The following is a 16,394-nucleotide window of genomic DNA, read 5'->3' on the forward strand; positions in this document are numbered from 1 at the left end:
AGGAGGAGATCGCGGCTGGCCCTGTCAATCAACACGACGAGAGGGCGGTTTTTTGCGGCGGCTACCAGCAAGTAGACGCCCTACTTGCTGGTAGAGACCTGATTTGCATATTATAAAACTTTGTTTTTATAAGAAACGGCTGAATGAAAGTAAGTAACACCATTATATTCTCCTATATCGCACTATAAGGAATGTAACTAGCCCAAAAAAAAAAAATGACTTTAGTGGGGTGACAGAAGCCCTTTAAATTCAACAAATACTGAATCTTTTCCCATAAACCTATATCAATATTCTCAGCTCCTCCTGCTCTATAACATGCTGTCTGCAACTCAGACACACTGTTTAACGTGATACTTCCCTTTAACACCTTAAAAAGATTATTTTGACATTGAGGACCACAGGAATTTAATTTTTTTTTTGCTTAACTGCATTCAGAGAGCCATATGATTAACTTTTATTAACTACTAGAAGAAGGACCTGGCTTCGCTGGGGTATATTTGATCTATTTCATTTAATGTTTGTGTGTGTCATTAAAAGATATCAATAGTATCCCCCATAACAGTGACATCTACAGCACCTCTCCCCCTTAACAGTGACCTCCACAGCCCCCCTACCCTTAACACTGACCCCCCCCTACAGTGCCCTGCCTCCCATGGGACCCCCACAACAGCCCACCCCCTTAACTTTGATCTTCACAGCAGCCTGCCTCTTTAACAGTGAGTTCCACAGCACCTGTCACGGCCTTTGCTGTGTGCGCCGTGACACTTGTGCCATGCTTGCGGTTGCCGGTATGGCATGTGGTGGCAGTGTCTCGGCTTTGGCTGTGTGCGCCGTGACATGGTTGCCACGCATGCTGTTGCTGGTGGCAACGTGGTTGCTGGTGTGTGAACTTCCTCTTTAAGTTGTAGCCTTCCCCTGTCTGGTGTTGTAAGGGTTAACCTCCTGATTGGGTGTGGTCACTAGGTGCTTCTTATACCTGTGGCCTTTGCCCAGGAGTCAGTTGTACTCCAGCCTTGGTGTGTGCTGGAGTTATGCTCCTTGTCTGGATGTTCCATCTTCCTGTGTGAGGGCCACCTAGTGGGACATCGATGTCTCCTCCATGTTCCCCTACCTTACCTGTGTGGGTTTATGTTCAGGGTTTGGTGTCTCGTCTTGTTGTTGTTACATGTCTGGTAAGTTAGCGTTTTATGTCCAGCATGTATGCAAGTCGTACCCTGTTAGTTGTGCCACCGGAAGGGGGCTCCATGGTTTCCCGGAGGGGTGAACCAGAAGCCAAGTCTGGGTGCTGTTGCTGGAATGCTGGTTCCTGTGTGTCAGTACGTACTGCATCCGCTTGGTGTTTGGATTGCAGTACGTTTGTATGGGTTCCAGTTTACCTTAGTGTGGTGTTTATCTGTCATTCCACTTGGCTTCCTTTCCCTGCTGCTAGGCCATTTGAGACTCCTGTTCATCCATGTCTGGGAAGAACAGGTCGTCTCTCCCCTGCTCCTATGTGAGGGATTATCAGGGTGACTCAGGGCCAAAGGTATGCTGGGTATGAGCCGTCCTACCATCCAGGTCCGCTCATACGGTGAGGCGTTAGGCCTCATGCACACAACAGTATATTTTTGCGGTCCGCAAAAAGGGGTTCCGTTGTTCCATGATCCGTGTCCGTTTTTGTTTCCGTGTGTCTTCCTTTATTTTTGGAGGATCACCAGACATTAAGGAAAGTAAAAAAAAATCTAAGTCAAGTTTGCCATGCAAATGATAGGAAAAAAACGCGGACGACAATCTTGTGTGCCTCCTTGTTTTTTCACGGACCCATTCACTTGAATGGGTCCGCGAACCGTTGTTTGTGGAAAAAAATGGGACGGGTCATATTTTTTTCACGGACGCGGATGACAAACGGTGCATTAGCAGAGTTTTCCACGGACCCATTGAAAGTCAATGGGTCCGCAGGAAATCACGGAAAACGGACACGGGACACAACAACTGTCATGTGCATGAGGCCTTAGGGTGAGGATTAGGGACGCTGTAGGAGGTGACCTGCTCCCTGATCCTGGCATCCTGGCCTAGCTGCTTCCCTATTATACCTTACATTGTACGGTGGGGGGTTTCCCCCACGTCCCACCGTGACAGTATATCCCGCTAGGTGGCCCTCACACAGGAAGATGGAACATCCAGACAAGGAGCATAACTCCAGCACACACCAAGGCTGGAGTACAACTGACTCCTGGCCAAAGACCACAGGTATAAGAAGCACCTAGTGACCACACCCAATCAGGGGGTTAACCCTTACAATACCAGACAGGGGAAGGCTACAACTTAAAGGGGAAGTGCACACACCAGCAACCACGTTGCCACCGGCAACAGCATGCATGACAACCATGTCACGGCGCAAACAGCCAAAGCCGAGACACTGCCACCACATGCCATACCGGCAACCGCAAGCATGGCACAAGTGTCACGGCGCACACAGCAAAGGCTGTGACAGTACCCCACCCCTTTGACAGTGACTTCCACAGCGGTATGCCCCCTTAACAGTAACATCCACAGCGCCCTCCCCTTTAACAATGACCTCCACAGCCACCACCCGTTCATTAGTGACCTTCAAAGTACCCCATCTCCTTAACAGTGATTTCCACTATAACCGGCCCCCTTAACAGTGACCTCCACAGCAGCTGCCCCTTTACAAGTGACCACCACAGTCCACCTCCCCTTAACAGTAACCTCCACAGCGCCCACCCCTTTAACAGTGACCTCCACAGAGGCCAGACCTTTATTTGTGACCTCCACAGTACCCCGTCTCGTTAACAGTTATTTCCATAATAACCTGCCCTCTTAACAGTGACCTCCACAGTACCCCGTCTCGTTAACCGTTATTTCCACAATAACCTGCCCTCTTAACAGTGACCTCCACAGAGCTCTGTTACCTTAAAATGTGATCTTCACAACACCTTGCCCCTTAACACTGATGTCCATAGCGGATCGTCCCCTTAACTGTGACCTCCACCGTTCCCTGCCCACTTAACAGAGACCTCCACAGCATCCCACCTCCTTAACATTGACCACCACAGAGGCCCGCCCCTTTAGCAGTGACCTTTACAGCGGTTGTCCTTTTATTACTGACCTCCACAGTACCCCATCTCCTTAACAGTGATTTACACAACAACCTGCCCCCTTAACAGTGGTCTCTACAGCAATATGCCCCTTAACACTGACCTCCATAGCGGACCGTCCCCTTAACTGTGACCTACACATCAGCCTGTCCCCTTAACTGTGACCCCTACAGCACTCTGCTCCCTTAACAGTGTCATCCACAGCTCCCTGCCCCTTTAAAGCTGACCTACAGCAGTGAAGAAAAATGGCTGGGTTGTTATAGAAACCTGGTGTAAAACTGTGTGTACGTGGAGAGTAAGGGCCTGCGAGCTTCTATTGGCTGAGGGTCATTTGACTTTGTGTATGGCAGTTGGGATGAGTAGAAAACCTGCAGGCTTCTATTGGCTAATGTCGGTCATGTGATGGTGCCATATTTGCATTTTTTGGGAATATCTCAGGAACAGTATGTGCTAGAGAGCTGAGACCCCGTCTAAAACCTTCTCGGACACCTGATGTACCTGTGTGTCAAATATCATGATTGTAAATGCGACAGTGCGGATTCCTTTAGCAGACATACGTACATACATACATACGGTACACTCAGCTTTATATATTGGATTTTGGTGGAGACATAGAAAAAACAGCAATTCTGACATAATTGTTTGCACTTTATATTTACGCCATTTACCATGCAGCGTAAATGCTTTTATTCTATGGGTCAGTACTATTACAGCAATATCATTTTATGTTTTACTACTTCCACACAATAAAAACACCTAAATAGTGTTGAGGTCTTATTTTTTTCTGGATGGGCTGTACTTTTTATACGTACTGTTTTGGGGTAATTATGACTTTATGATCACTTTTCGGGAACAATTCAATTTTTTTTTTTTTATAGTGTTCATCACACCTTACAAAAATAGTATTACAAAGATATTCATCAGTAGTACCCCTTTGTACTTTAAGAATAGACGTTCAGTAGGACCCCAGCTGTCATTGAGAAAAATTTGCTCCCCACAGTTGTGTCACAGAAGGGCCAACAGGGTGACACAACTTCTGTCTAAGTGCTTAGATGCTGTGGTTGCTATTCATAGGTATCTAAAGCATTAAGGGGGTCATACTATTCTGTTTTAGGCCTCATGCACATGACCGTTGTGTTTTTTGCGGTCCGCAAATTGCAGATCCGCAAAACATGGATGGCGTCCTTGTGCGTTCCACAATTTGCGGAACGGCACGGACAGCTATTGATATAACTGCCTATCCTTGTCTGCAAAATGGACAAGAATAGGACAGGTTATATTTTTTTTGCGGACCACGGAACGAAGCAACGGATGCGAACAGCACATGGAGTGCTGTCCGCATCTTTTGCAGCCCCATTGAAGTGAATGGGTCCACATCCAAGCCGCAAAAACAGCGGCTCGGATGCGGACCAAAACAATAGTCGTGTGCTTGAGGCCTTAGGCGTAGAATATGGTCTAAATGTAACACAGCTCGGAAGCGGTCTTACATTTAGGCCTCATGCACACGACCGTTGTGGTGGTCTGCATCCGAGTTGCATTTTTTGCAGCTCGGATGCGGACCCATTCACTTCAACGGGGGCACAAAAGATGCGGACAGCACTCCGTGTGCTGTCCGCATCCGTTGCTCCGACCCTCCGTTCCGTAGCCCCGCAAAAAAAAAATAGAACATGTCCTATTCTTGTCCGTTTGGCAGACAAGAATAGTCATTTCTACAATGGGCTGCCCGTTCCATTCCGCAAATTGCGGAAGACACACGGGCGGCTTCCGTTTTTTGCGTGAGGCCTAAGGGTACATTCACTCGACCGTATTGTTTTATCCGCATCCGTTCTGCATTTAGCGGAATAGATGCAGATCCATTCATTTCTATGGTTAAATAAAATGTGCGGACAACGTTCAGTATGTTGTCCGCATCCGTGTTTCCGCATTTCTAGTCTGCAAAAATATGAAGCTTGTCCTACTATTGTCCGCACAGTTCGGTCCGCAGCCCCATTCAAGTCAATGGATCCGCAAATTGCGGATGACATACGGAGAGGTTTCCGTATGTCATCCGTTTTTTGCGGATCTGTTTCCGTATTTTTTAAGGCCTTAATAATATATTTTTTTCTCTATCCTTTTTTTCCTTCCATTTTTTGTGAACCGTAAAAAAAGGAATACATACGGAACACAAGCGGAAGTCATTTATCCGCAAAATGCGGACATACGGTTCCATTTTTTGCGGACCACAAAACAGAAAGGATTACACATAGTAGTGTGAATGTACCCTTAGAAGCGGCACTGGATGCACCAAAGATATGGAGAGGCTGGCGCCTCTTCATAACTTCGGCTGATCCTCCGTCAGCTATTTATTATGACCGGCATCTAAAACGCCGGTCTTAATAAACGTGCCCCTAACCCTGCTTTCACACCTGAGCGTTTCTCAAACGCGCGTTTTTTGTAATAGTAAACGCGCGTTTGACGCACGTTTGTGTGATTGACTGCAGTGTCCTATGGCCACAAACGCGCGTCAAAACGCCCCAAAGAAGCTCAAGTACTTAATTATGCGTCGGGCGTTTTACAGCGCGTTCGTACGCGCTGTAAAACGCCCAGGTGAGAACCATTCCCATAGGGAAGCATTGGTTTTCATGTGTTGAGCGTTTTACAGCGCGTTTGAACGCGCTGTAAAACGCTCAGGTGTGAACTTAGGGTAAATGTCTGGTATCAGAGGTTTCGCACAGGCTAATGTGTACACAGATCTCATGGGACTCCGTTTCCCACTAGATATGCGTCAATCACTCCCAGGCAATGCAGAATGCAAAGAGCAACGTCCCAGACTTCTGATTCATTTATGTTTTTTTATTAAATGTACAAAATTATAATTAAAAAAAATTGTAAAAAAAAAGTCACCCTTGGCATCAATCACCTTACCACTCCTATGTCAGTAAAGTTAAACAGGTGCTTCATAAATATAGCTCATTCTGAACACCATATTTCCCATTGTATTCACGCCAGACAACTGGCATAAATACAGTAATAAATCTCCTGCTTCTATTACAAAGCTGGCTGCCTTCAGTAAATGGTATTTATCATGAAGACAAAGTTAGTACAAGGCACTTACTAATGTATTGTGATTGTCCATACTACCTCCTTTGCTGGCTGGATTCACTTTTCCAATACATTATACACTGATTGTTTCCAGGGGTTATGACCACCCTGCAATCTAGCAGTGGGGGCCATGCTTTCATACCACAGAAAAAAGTGATGGCTTTTCTGGTGGCTGAAACCATGGGAGCATGCATAGGCACATATGCGCAGCAGCTCCAATCCTGGCCACCTCATATCTGCGCTGCAGCGGTGGCTGTAACCCCTGGAAGTGGGCAGTGTATAATGCGATCGAAAAATGAATCAAGCCAGCATATGGACAATCACAATACATTAGTAAGTGCTTTGTATTAACTTTGTCTACATGATAAATGCCATTTACTGAAGTGAGACAACTCATTTAACCCTTTCCACAGCAGTAAAGTCTTGAATGCCATTCACGAGCGGTACTTTACTGTCTGAATCCAATGCATGGCCTTGGTGGTTCTAGACCTTCTATGATTGTCTGTTCTGTTCCCCTCAGGGGTAGTCTCTCAATTAAAGAGGTTTTCTCACTTCAGGAAATAGCATTTATCATGTAGAGAAAGTTAATACAAGGCACTTACTAATGTATTGTGATTGTCCATATTGCCTCCTTTGCTGGCCTGATTCATTTTGTGATTTAATGCAAGAAACACGTATGTCCTTGTTCACTAAGTATACCTAATGGCAATGTATGAGTAATATATCTTTAACTAACAGGCAGACCCTGTTAGGTTGCCAGGGTGATATATTGCCCATACATGTCATTAGATTTACTGTACATAGTGAACAAGGAGGTGTTTCTTGCATTAAGTCACAAAATGTAACTTGGTAACATGAAATAAACCCTTCTAGCTAAAATTAACCCTTTCCAGTGATCATCTTGGGCACTGCACCACCACTAGGGGAAGCTCAGTGCATAGGAATCTATGGAGTTACAATTGGCTGAAATGGAAGTTGTTATCATCTGTTTGCATTAAGATCCCTCTAGTGGTGGCTGCATGAAAATGCAGTGTTTTCATATTGGAAAGAGAAGAAGGAGTTTGTTAGCAGGCCCACCTCCCCCGAGCCCCTAGCAGTCACGTGGTCTGCCTCCAATCAAGGTACGCCACTGGGCATAGGTGTTGAAATTGAAGTTCAAAGCAATCAAAATCGTTCTGCCTTACAAGCTGATGAAGGCATTAATCTCTACCACAAGTTAACTGGACATTAATGTTATGTGTTAATGAACTATGTGATAATAGCTGTAATGGTACTGTGCCTTTACAGGTTATTTTACACTGTATGCTGACAGACATGGTGAGATCTTTAGTCATGTGTGTAGACCCAGTAGCTTGCTACAGCTGGGCTTTGGACAAAGGTGGAGCTGGAGTATAAACTAAGGTGTTTTGGGGCACCTCTGGGAGATAGGGTGAGTATAGCTGTTGTACAGGGACCCAGTCAGGTACAACATATGGAGCTCACAATACTAACTCTACAGCTAGAAGCCTGAGAGGAGCTGTGGAGAGGAGTTGGGCTCTGCCAATATTCGTCACCTAAAAGGCAGGAACGCTACGAAACCTTCTGTGCAGTTGCAGACTGCATCCAGAACTATTTTTAATTAGTATAGAATAAACCTGGTTTTGACCTATAATTAGGTCATTTTATAAGCCTGGGCCCCAGAGAGAGAGAGAGAGAGAGAGGTGAATCTCATACTCTATGTAGTGTAGAGACCCATTTGAGAGAGGTCGCCTTGTCATGGCGGGTGGGCTCAGCCAATTTAATCAAAATGTGCGCTAAGAACGCCACATTGAATTTTTTATATATTTTAGTAATGCATTGGAAAATAATACAAATATTACCTGCTTGCATATACCTTAGCACCCGCAGAGTGCTGCTGCATTTTCATGTTTGCTTTTGCATTGCATTCACAGCAGATTTGCACCTTCTTATTCATTTTACATTGCTGACTACAGTAACTTTGTCTTTTGCATAGGGTATATAGTACATTATGAAGTATTATTTAGTTATATATGTAAACTCTAGAAAGCCACTTTAATTTGTCAATCAAGTACTGACTTCCTATCCAACTCTGGTACATGAGTGATTGATAGATATTTGATATGGGCATTAATGATGACAGAGGTGACACCTGTTCCAGAAAGGTGTGGGCCAAACAGCTGGAACTCTTAGGGCAATTTCACATGAGCGTACTTAGTCCAGGAAACACGCTCAGTGCGAGAGCAGTATCTACCGGGGTGAACACTGCTCCTGTGACACAAACTCACAGCATTATAATGATTTATAATGCTGTGATTTCCATTCTCAACGTGGCTGTATTATAATTGCTGTGAATTATAATCATGGCATTATGTGAGTGCAAATCAGTAGATCTGAGGTCGAGCAGGAATCCACAGCACTATAAATCATTATAATGCTGTTAATTTGTATCACAGGAGCAGTGTTCAGTCCGGAAATAACCGCAATTTGTAGACCGAACATGGCCGGCACTATGATAGAAACGCCTTTTCTTGTGTGCAATTGCGCAAAAGGGAGGGGCTATTGTTGTGATGAATAAGTCTATGTACATTGCAGAAGCCTGTAGACAGTTGGCAGATACCAATGGCTATAGGAAACTGCCAAGGGATCCCACCGCTGTATTTAAAAAGGAGATTGATGGTTTTTTGGAAGACAGTAAGGACAACGGCATTATTGATGCCAAGACTGTAAAAGCCCTGAGTAGTTTGTATCCCAAGATTCCGGTCCTTTATCTGCTGCCAAAGGTTCACAAGAATATAGATTCTGCTCCTGGACGTCCAATAGTGTCCTGCACTGACTCGCTGCTGCAGCCTCTTGCGATCTATATGGACTCTTTTTTTGCAACAGATTGTAGGTGGCTTTAACGCGTCTGAAAGACACAAATGACTTTTTGGATAGAATTAGAGATAAGCGAATTTCAGGTTATGAAATTCACTCACGCTTCGTTTACTGGTAAAAGGTGAATTGCGCTATGGATTCCGTTACGATTATAGAGGTAAACTAGATCACGCTGCTTTTCCATTTTGCAAAGTCAATAACATAAACCCTCTGACTATTCAGGGTTTAGGGTTGCACTGTGTTAAGGAGTATCTCTTGCTCCCTAGTCTTTTGGAAGTGGAAGGTACAGATAAGCTGTATCTCACCATTCTCTAATCATCTAAAATCAAAAGCTGAGAGAGAAGAAGGAGGAGGAGGGGGAGGAAAAAAGCAGAGGGAGGCTGACTTGGAGGCAGTGTGGAGCGTGGTTACAGGCATCCTTTTCCACGCCCGTGTGAGTTTCAGTCTTTGTGCAAGCAGTGTCTCCTGTCAGCGAACCATGCAGCCTCCTGTATAACACTCTGCAATGAGGGTGCTGCGCCTGTACCCTCCAAGCAGCCTGCTCCAGGGGCTGGTGGCTTTGCTGGTTATCTGCATCCAGCCTCCAACCCTAGGATGGAACCAACAGGGTCACACTGAAGAGGATGTCTTCTTGCTTCCTATTAACTCATCGAGCAAATCCCTGGCCAACCTGGGTTTTGACCTGCAAACTGAAGAGAACACCCCTGTTGAGAGTGTACAAAAACTGAAGGCTAGCCAGACAGGACATACCAAGAGTCTGTCTTCTTCTTCTTCTCCTTCTCCTGTATCTTCTTCCAGCAGCACATGGGATAACGGCAGAGAGACTTTGATTGTGTCTCAAGAGTTTCATTCCTCCCAGTCTCAGCAGCAGGTGTCAACTCACTGCAACATCAGTGTGCACAGGCTGATGCTCACCTCCCTTCTAGTTCGCTGGGGTCGCCAGCTGGGCTTCCAGTGTGACCTGTTGCTTTTTTCTACTAATAACCATGGCAGAGCCTTCTTCTCAGCTGCCTACAATCGTGCTGTCTCTCCAGTAATCATTGAGCATCTAGGGGTTTCTGGGGCCCAGCAGGAATTCCGCCTCTGTGTAGGGTGTGGATGGTCAAGAAACAGAAGGAATGGTCACCTTAGGCATCAACATGCATCTTCAGCTGCATCTTCTACTTTTTCTTTCCTTTCATCCACAGACTCTCATAATTCTTTACAAGGGGAATCCCTGAATTTCTGCTGCCTAGATTTTAGTTTAGAAGAGCTGAGAGGGGAGCAGGGCTGGCGAATGAATCGGAAGCCCATTGAATCCACTTTGGTGGCCTGTTTCATGACTCTTGTTATCATTGTCTGGAGTGTTGCTGCCCTCATCTGGCCAGTGCCTATTATTGCTGGCTTCTTACCTAATGGTATGGAACAGCGAAGGACAAGCAGCAAATAGCATTTGCACTTTAAATGCCATTCCAGTTTATTACAGTGATTAGATTTTGCGTAATGTGCTGTGGAAAATTTCCTTTACGGTCAGTTTTGTATTTCCTAAGACATGTAACTTAATACTGTTTAGATGATAGATTTGGGGAAAGTGACAGGTATAATCAATTTCATCAGTGAATGTATGAGCATACACCATTAAGAATGTATACCTTTAAATACGCACATTGTATCTCAGACTAAAGGGTTAATTTCAACAAAGATTGCAGAAAAACATACGGTATATCACTGCAACTTACTCATCAAAAACCTCTGGTGCCAATGGTTATATGACTTCTAGTTCACAGAGACAGTTCTGATGTAGATAAGCTTACAATAGTGTCAACCATCATCAGATTTTGGAATTATTTAATATATTAATTGTTACAATATTTTATTTAATTAAAATATTTTTAAACATTTTAATATTAATGAATGAAAGACCTTAAAATGCATATTGATAGTAATATTAACATATCTAAACTCGGTTTATTCTTATCAAGGCTCTATGGTTTGATAATGGTTATACAATATCAATATTCAAAGTAGAGTATTGTTTGCCAACCGAGGTTCCCGGAAATATGGTCCGAAATTCAGCCGAGCACAGTTCTGTTGTGTGTGATCTGTCACTTTTACAGAAGAGATGGCAAAATGATTCCCACCAGGCTCAAATATGCTAGTTAAAACACCTTAGCCACCATATAATGCTAGGCTAGAATTGTAGGATGCCTCAACCTCATGTCCACCAAGCTTCTTTGAGGTAGGAATGGGAGTAGGGATTCCCTGAATGTGGAGACATTTGCCAGGTGTTCCCCCGTGGTGACAAGGTTGGAAATTACTCATGTAGCATATGGGAAAAATAGTCAAATGTATAAAGTATTGGGTACTGGGCATAGATGACACATGGGGATTCACATGCGTACTTGGCAATCTTGTGAGTCCTTTAGAATGTGTATAATCTTAAAGACAACCTATCGCCGGGAGAGTTAGTCTCCACAAAAAAGGATTTTATAACTATAACTAATAAAAATAAAAAAAATAAAAAACAAAAGAAAAGAAAAACAAGATTGCAACCTGTCGATTCATGAGATCTTTTGGCAGTGAAAAAAGGAGCACTATTAAATATAGCATAATAATAATAATGCTATATATTTTTATTATTTATATTTACAAATATTTAAATGCGGGTTTAACTATCAATGAAAAATGGGGGGCCGCTTCGCTAACTTCACTTACTTTTGTTATGATGTTATAGTTCCTTGTTTTGTTTAACCAGAAACTACACAGAAACATGCTAGGTATGTACAAACCATTAAAGCCGCATCACACGACCGTGTGATGGCTGTGCCCGTTTTGGTAGACCGCAAACCGTGGATCCGCAGAACACAGACACTGGCAGTTGCACCCTGTATTGCGTCAATGGAAGTCAATGGGTCCGCAATCCCCAAGATGCGGCCAAAGATAGGATATGTCCTATCCTTTGTGGTGCGGAAGCATGGACCCGGAAGGGCTTCCATGTGTTTCCTTGTCTGTGCCTTCACGCCACAAAAGATAGAACATATCTGTGGCCGCATCTTGGGTCAACAGGTCGTGTGAATGCGGCCTAAAAGAATTGTTCAGGACTAATTGATTTCTAGCTAATGCCTACATCCTGTCTCAGTAAGTGGAAGATTCATACTTGGCCCCAGTGTGTCCACGTTCCGGTCCCTGATTTTGTTTACGTGGTCACATGCTCCACTGCAGCCAATGACTGGCTTCAGTTGTGATGACTGCCAGCAACAGAGCTACACAGAACAGCTAATCGATGTTGGATGCCTGTCAATCAGCTAGTAAGGATAGGATATAACTTTAAAAAAGGCTCGACCACTCCTTTAAGCAAAAAAAAAAAGCTGCAAAGCACCATTTGTGACATTTTAAAGCCTGAATTCTGAGATGCAGGGCTTGATACATTCTGCTCTTAAAATTTTTCATGTCACTGACTGGAAACTTCCCCAATAGCTGAGCAGGAATTCTATGTCAGGATTTATTTCCCTGTATGAACAGGGCACGTTCTCCAGAAAATGCTAACAATTTCTACAATATATAAGTCTTTACATGTTGCCAGCCTTCCTCCTTATTTGAATAAGCAATTTACAATAAAATGTTCTTTCAGTCACTTAGGCTGGGTTTACACAGGACGTTTTTATGTTTTTGTTCCATTTATAAAAAAAAAAAACACCATCGGAAAAACTGCATGTCGTTTTACCATGACTTTTTATTTATTTTTCAACAGATGAAACCAATATTAACATAATGTCATAGTGATTTTATCTGTTGAAAAAAATACATGCAGTTTTTCCCGTGGCCTTATTTTGCTCAGAAACTGTGAAGCTGATGTAAAAGGTGTCAGACAGAGGGGGTAGCTGATTCGGAAGATAAAATATGGCATTGGTTTGATATACAGATGAATACTAATGTCTTTATTATGGGGTACTAATCGCTAAAGATGGCCTTGCTTATGTCTTCATTATACAGAAATCATGTTTAACACTAACTGCAAACAATACAGGGTAACGTCTTTATCGCTCCTAGCACACAATCTACATACTTAAAGAAGACCTATTACCTCTTCCGACTGTTTTAGTAACTACATTCATTCCCCATGTACAAACTATTCTGAAGCATCTGTTCTTATGGCTCTGTGTTATGCCATTTCTCTATTATTCCTACTAGAAGTGTATGAATGAATTGCCTTCTGGATACTACCGGTTGGGAGTGTGTCCCTACACAGCACTTATTGGGTAGTGTCAGACTTTGCAGACCCCCCCCCCCCCAAACTAGTAACTAATTCATAGAATTCTAGTATAAATAATAGAGGGCACAATATAGAGTCACGAAAATAGATGATCCAGAATGACCATTTAGTATAGAATACAATGTTAGGAGTGGTGACAGATCCTTTTTAAGGTTAACATTTTACTTTAAAATGAAGATCTACTTTAAATTAACATTGGGTATACACACATCAAATATAAAATCCAGCATCTTTCCGATATATTTTCAGTAGAAATTGAATTTTGCTGTTGACAGATTCGTTTTTTTGTGCTCGGTAATAAGTAAATACCCACATGATCTGATTACCATTGCAATTCACATGACGTGCATTTGTACGTTATATGTTATGCACATTAATATAATGTACAGTAGTACACTAATCACAATACTAAACATAATAAGAATGATAGATCAGTCAATAGCAGCCTGTTGATGGTTTCCATGTAGCAACTGGAAATCATTTCTATGCTACACAGGTCAAATGAAGTGAAAAATCAGTAAAAATAAAATGGTTATGATACTCTAATAATGATTGTATAGACCAAGGATGCCCAAGCTGCGGCCCTCCAGCTGTTGCAAAACAACAACTCCCAGCATGCCCGGACAGCCTACCGCTATCAGCTTACAGTAGGGCATCATGGGAGTTGTAGTTTTACAGCAGCTGGAGGGCCGCAGGTTGAGCATCCCTGGTATAGACAATGTTAACCAAAGATAGAGCCTCCCTTTAACGTCACTAAATGTATAGCAGTGTTTCCCGTTCTCAGGCTGCCTTTACACTTGGAAATCCGTGAAATATATCACATCCTTTAATAAAACGCAGTAACAGTTCACAGGATGGTTTGGGACGAAGGTAAACAGGATTCCATATACATTTGCCAGACTGTGATTCCTTTGTTGAAGGATGTTTAGGCGTGACGGCTGATTAACTGTTGTAGAGGAAAAAAATGAACTTTGTATTCTAAGCGAAATCCATTTTCATGATTCATTTTGACATTTATTGCTGTACCTTACATAGGAGAAGACAATCAGTCACTCAGAGCAGCAATTTATAAAGCACAAACCATAGTTTAAAAGGTTCCAATTATTTGACTGTAGAGGAGACCGCTGTAGAAGTCAATTAAAATTGATTGTACATTAATACAGTAGTAGGGCTAGGGTGACGTTGCAGAATTTTCCTCGCTGTTGCATATTTATTGTATATTTGCTACTTTAAACTATATACCGGAGTGTTCTTGGGGTCTTTGGTCCCACACAAGTTTGCTTCTTTCAGAATGGGGATATTGTTACTTGAATAAAGACTTTATTTAAAATAAATTATACTTTTTTCCAATTATTACTTTGGGGTCATAGGGTTTTGTGAAGAGTGATTGATAAGGATACATATTGCTTCATAAAAATACAAGGCTAAGAATTAGGTCTCCTAATAAGTTACCAATGCTTCCCATAAGGGCCTATTAACATGGCGTCCTTTGCCACCGGAATTCTGGTGCAGATTTCACGCCAAGATTCTGGTTGCTGAGTGGTGTCTACCTCCTATAATGTTCAATGGGAAGCCATGCTGGAGTTCACGTGTCTGGGGGTTTAAAGCTGCAACCGTGCCAAGAAAGGACACATCGGTTTTTGTTGTGGTGTCTGGACAGATGCTACAGGAAGACAAGGTTGGGTATCAATTCGTGGATTAGCTTCATTCAGTGGGACTTAACCACAAACCGCAAGTGGCTTTCAAAATAAAAAAAATGGCAGAAATCACAGCAGTTTCATACACAGAGTACACAGTGGATTTTGAGAGTCAAAATCCACTATGCGAACATAACCTAAAAAAAAAAAAAAGAAGAGAGTGTGGCGTAATATACAGTAAACATCTGACACGGGCTTCTGTACCAGCATAACTCAATATTTAGCTTGCGGTGACCACAGCTGCAAAATCCCCAAATTGACCTGATATCCCAATAATGTCTATCAAATTCTTTTAAAAAAAAAAACTTCTTATTTGGTGTTTTGCCATATGTGGAGTCGAAAAACATGTAGTTGGACTGAAGAACTAAATGCTTTATTGATATGATGCAATGCGTTTCAAGAACTGATGGAGACTGTGGTACAAGGTTGAAATATGTATTATTATATGATGAAAGAATTCCGTTCTCCTGAGCGGTAGTAACCCGACTCTACATTACTCTGGTGTACATATGGTGGTGCTCCAAATAAGAAGTTTTTTTTACTGGCTTTGTTACAAAATATATAGTGATTGTGCAGCAGGAACCTCCCCCCAGGGCCCTTTAAGAGGAAAAAAAGTACTTGTTTTCATGACGCCAGTTGCAGTGAAGCAACAAGGCACAGGGCCCCTTTTAGTGATACTGTGGATGGTATCCAGGTGTAGGAATGCCAGAGTGGCGTAGGGTGGCCTAAATTGTTGATGCATGTGTCACAGTGCTCCTACCTGGATACGCTGGACCCCAGGCATTGGCTCTGAAGCAATGAAAGGGGGGTTGTTGATGAAGGGAATGATGAAATAAATTGAGTCCAGCCCTTGTGATGAAGTTCAATAACAGCTTTAATTGAATAAACGTTTCAGGCTTTGTCTTGGTTTCCAGCAGGAGTTAGCACTAACTCTGGCAGGCAAACACACTCAGCTCTGCTGCGCTGACAAGCTTACTGTATAACTTTGCTTCTTTCTTTAACTAATACCAGGGAATCTATACCTCCTGGATTCATAGGCTTCAGGCTTTGGCCTCTGTGTCCAGCAGAGCTGAAGGTGCTCTAGCTGGCTTAGGCAGGACACGTCCAGCAGGGACGTGGACCTGCTTCCTTCCCCAAGCAGGGGGTACTCTCCACTGACCTCTAACTATACTCCAACTTAGAGGGAGAGAAGAGAATGAAAAGAAGGTTCCATCCTCTGCAAATGTAGCTCTGCCATGCTTGCTTCCACCTTCTGGTGAACCAGGTACATTACAATAAACTGTTTCAAGAAATAGGAAATGCACAGTCCTGCAATAAATACACAGAATGACATTAGGTTAACCATAGGACACAGTAGCAAGGGGCAGAAGTGGTAATGCACCTCTGGGGCAT

The 16,394-nt window shown here is 43.1% G+C and overlaps 1 protein-coding gene across 1 annotated transcript; it reads left to right on the forward strand.

The window, feature by feature from the left end:
* The first annotated feature begins 9,544 nt into the window (after window positions 1-9,544).
* TMEM158 (transmembrane protein 158) lies at window positions 9,545-10,622 on the forward strand. Its single transcript, XM_044295844.1, has one exon. The coding sequence runs from the start codon at window positions 9,559-9,561 to the stop codon at window positions 10,480-10,482; it is 924 nt and encodes a 307-aa protein (XP_044151779.1). The 5' UTR covers window positions 9,545-9,558; the 3' UTR covers window positions 10,483-10,622.
* Window positions 10,623-16,394: the final 5,772 nt, after the last annotated feature.

This window comes from Bufo gargarizans, chromosome 5, assembly GCF_014858855.1.
Source record: "Bufo gargarizans isolate SCDJY-AF-19 chromosome 5, ASM1485885v1, whole genome shotgun sequence".
Classification (NCBI taxonomy): Eukaryota; Metazoa; Chordata; class Amphibia; order Anura; family Bufonidae; genus Bufo; species Bufo gargarizans.

Bases quoted from the DNA above. Each gene is read 5' to 3' on its own strand.
- TMEM158 (XM_044295844.1), top strand. From the start codon at position 9,559: ATGAGGGTGCTGCGCCTGTACCCTCCAAGCAGCCTGCTCCAGGGGCTG.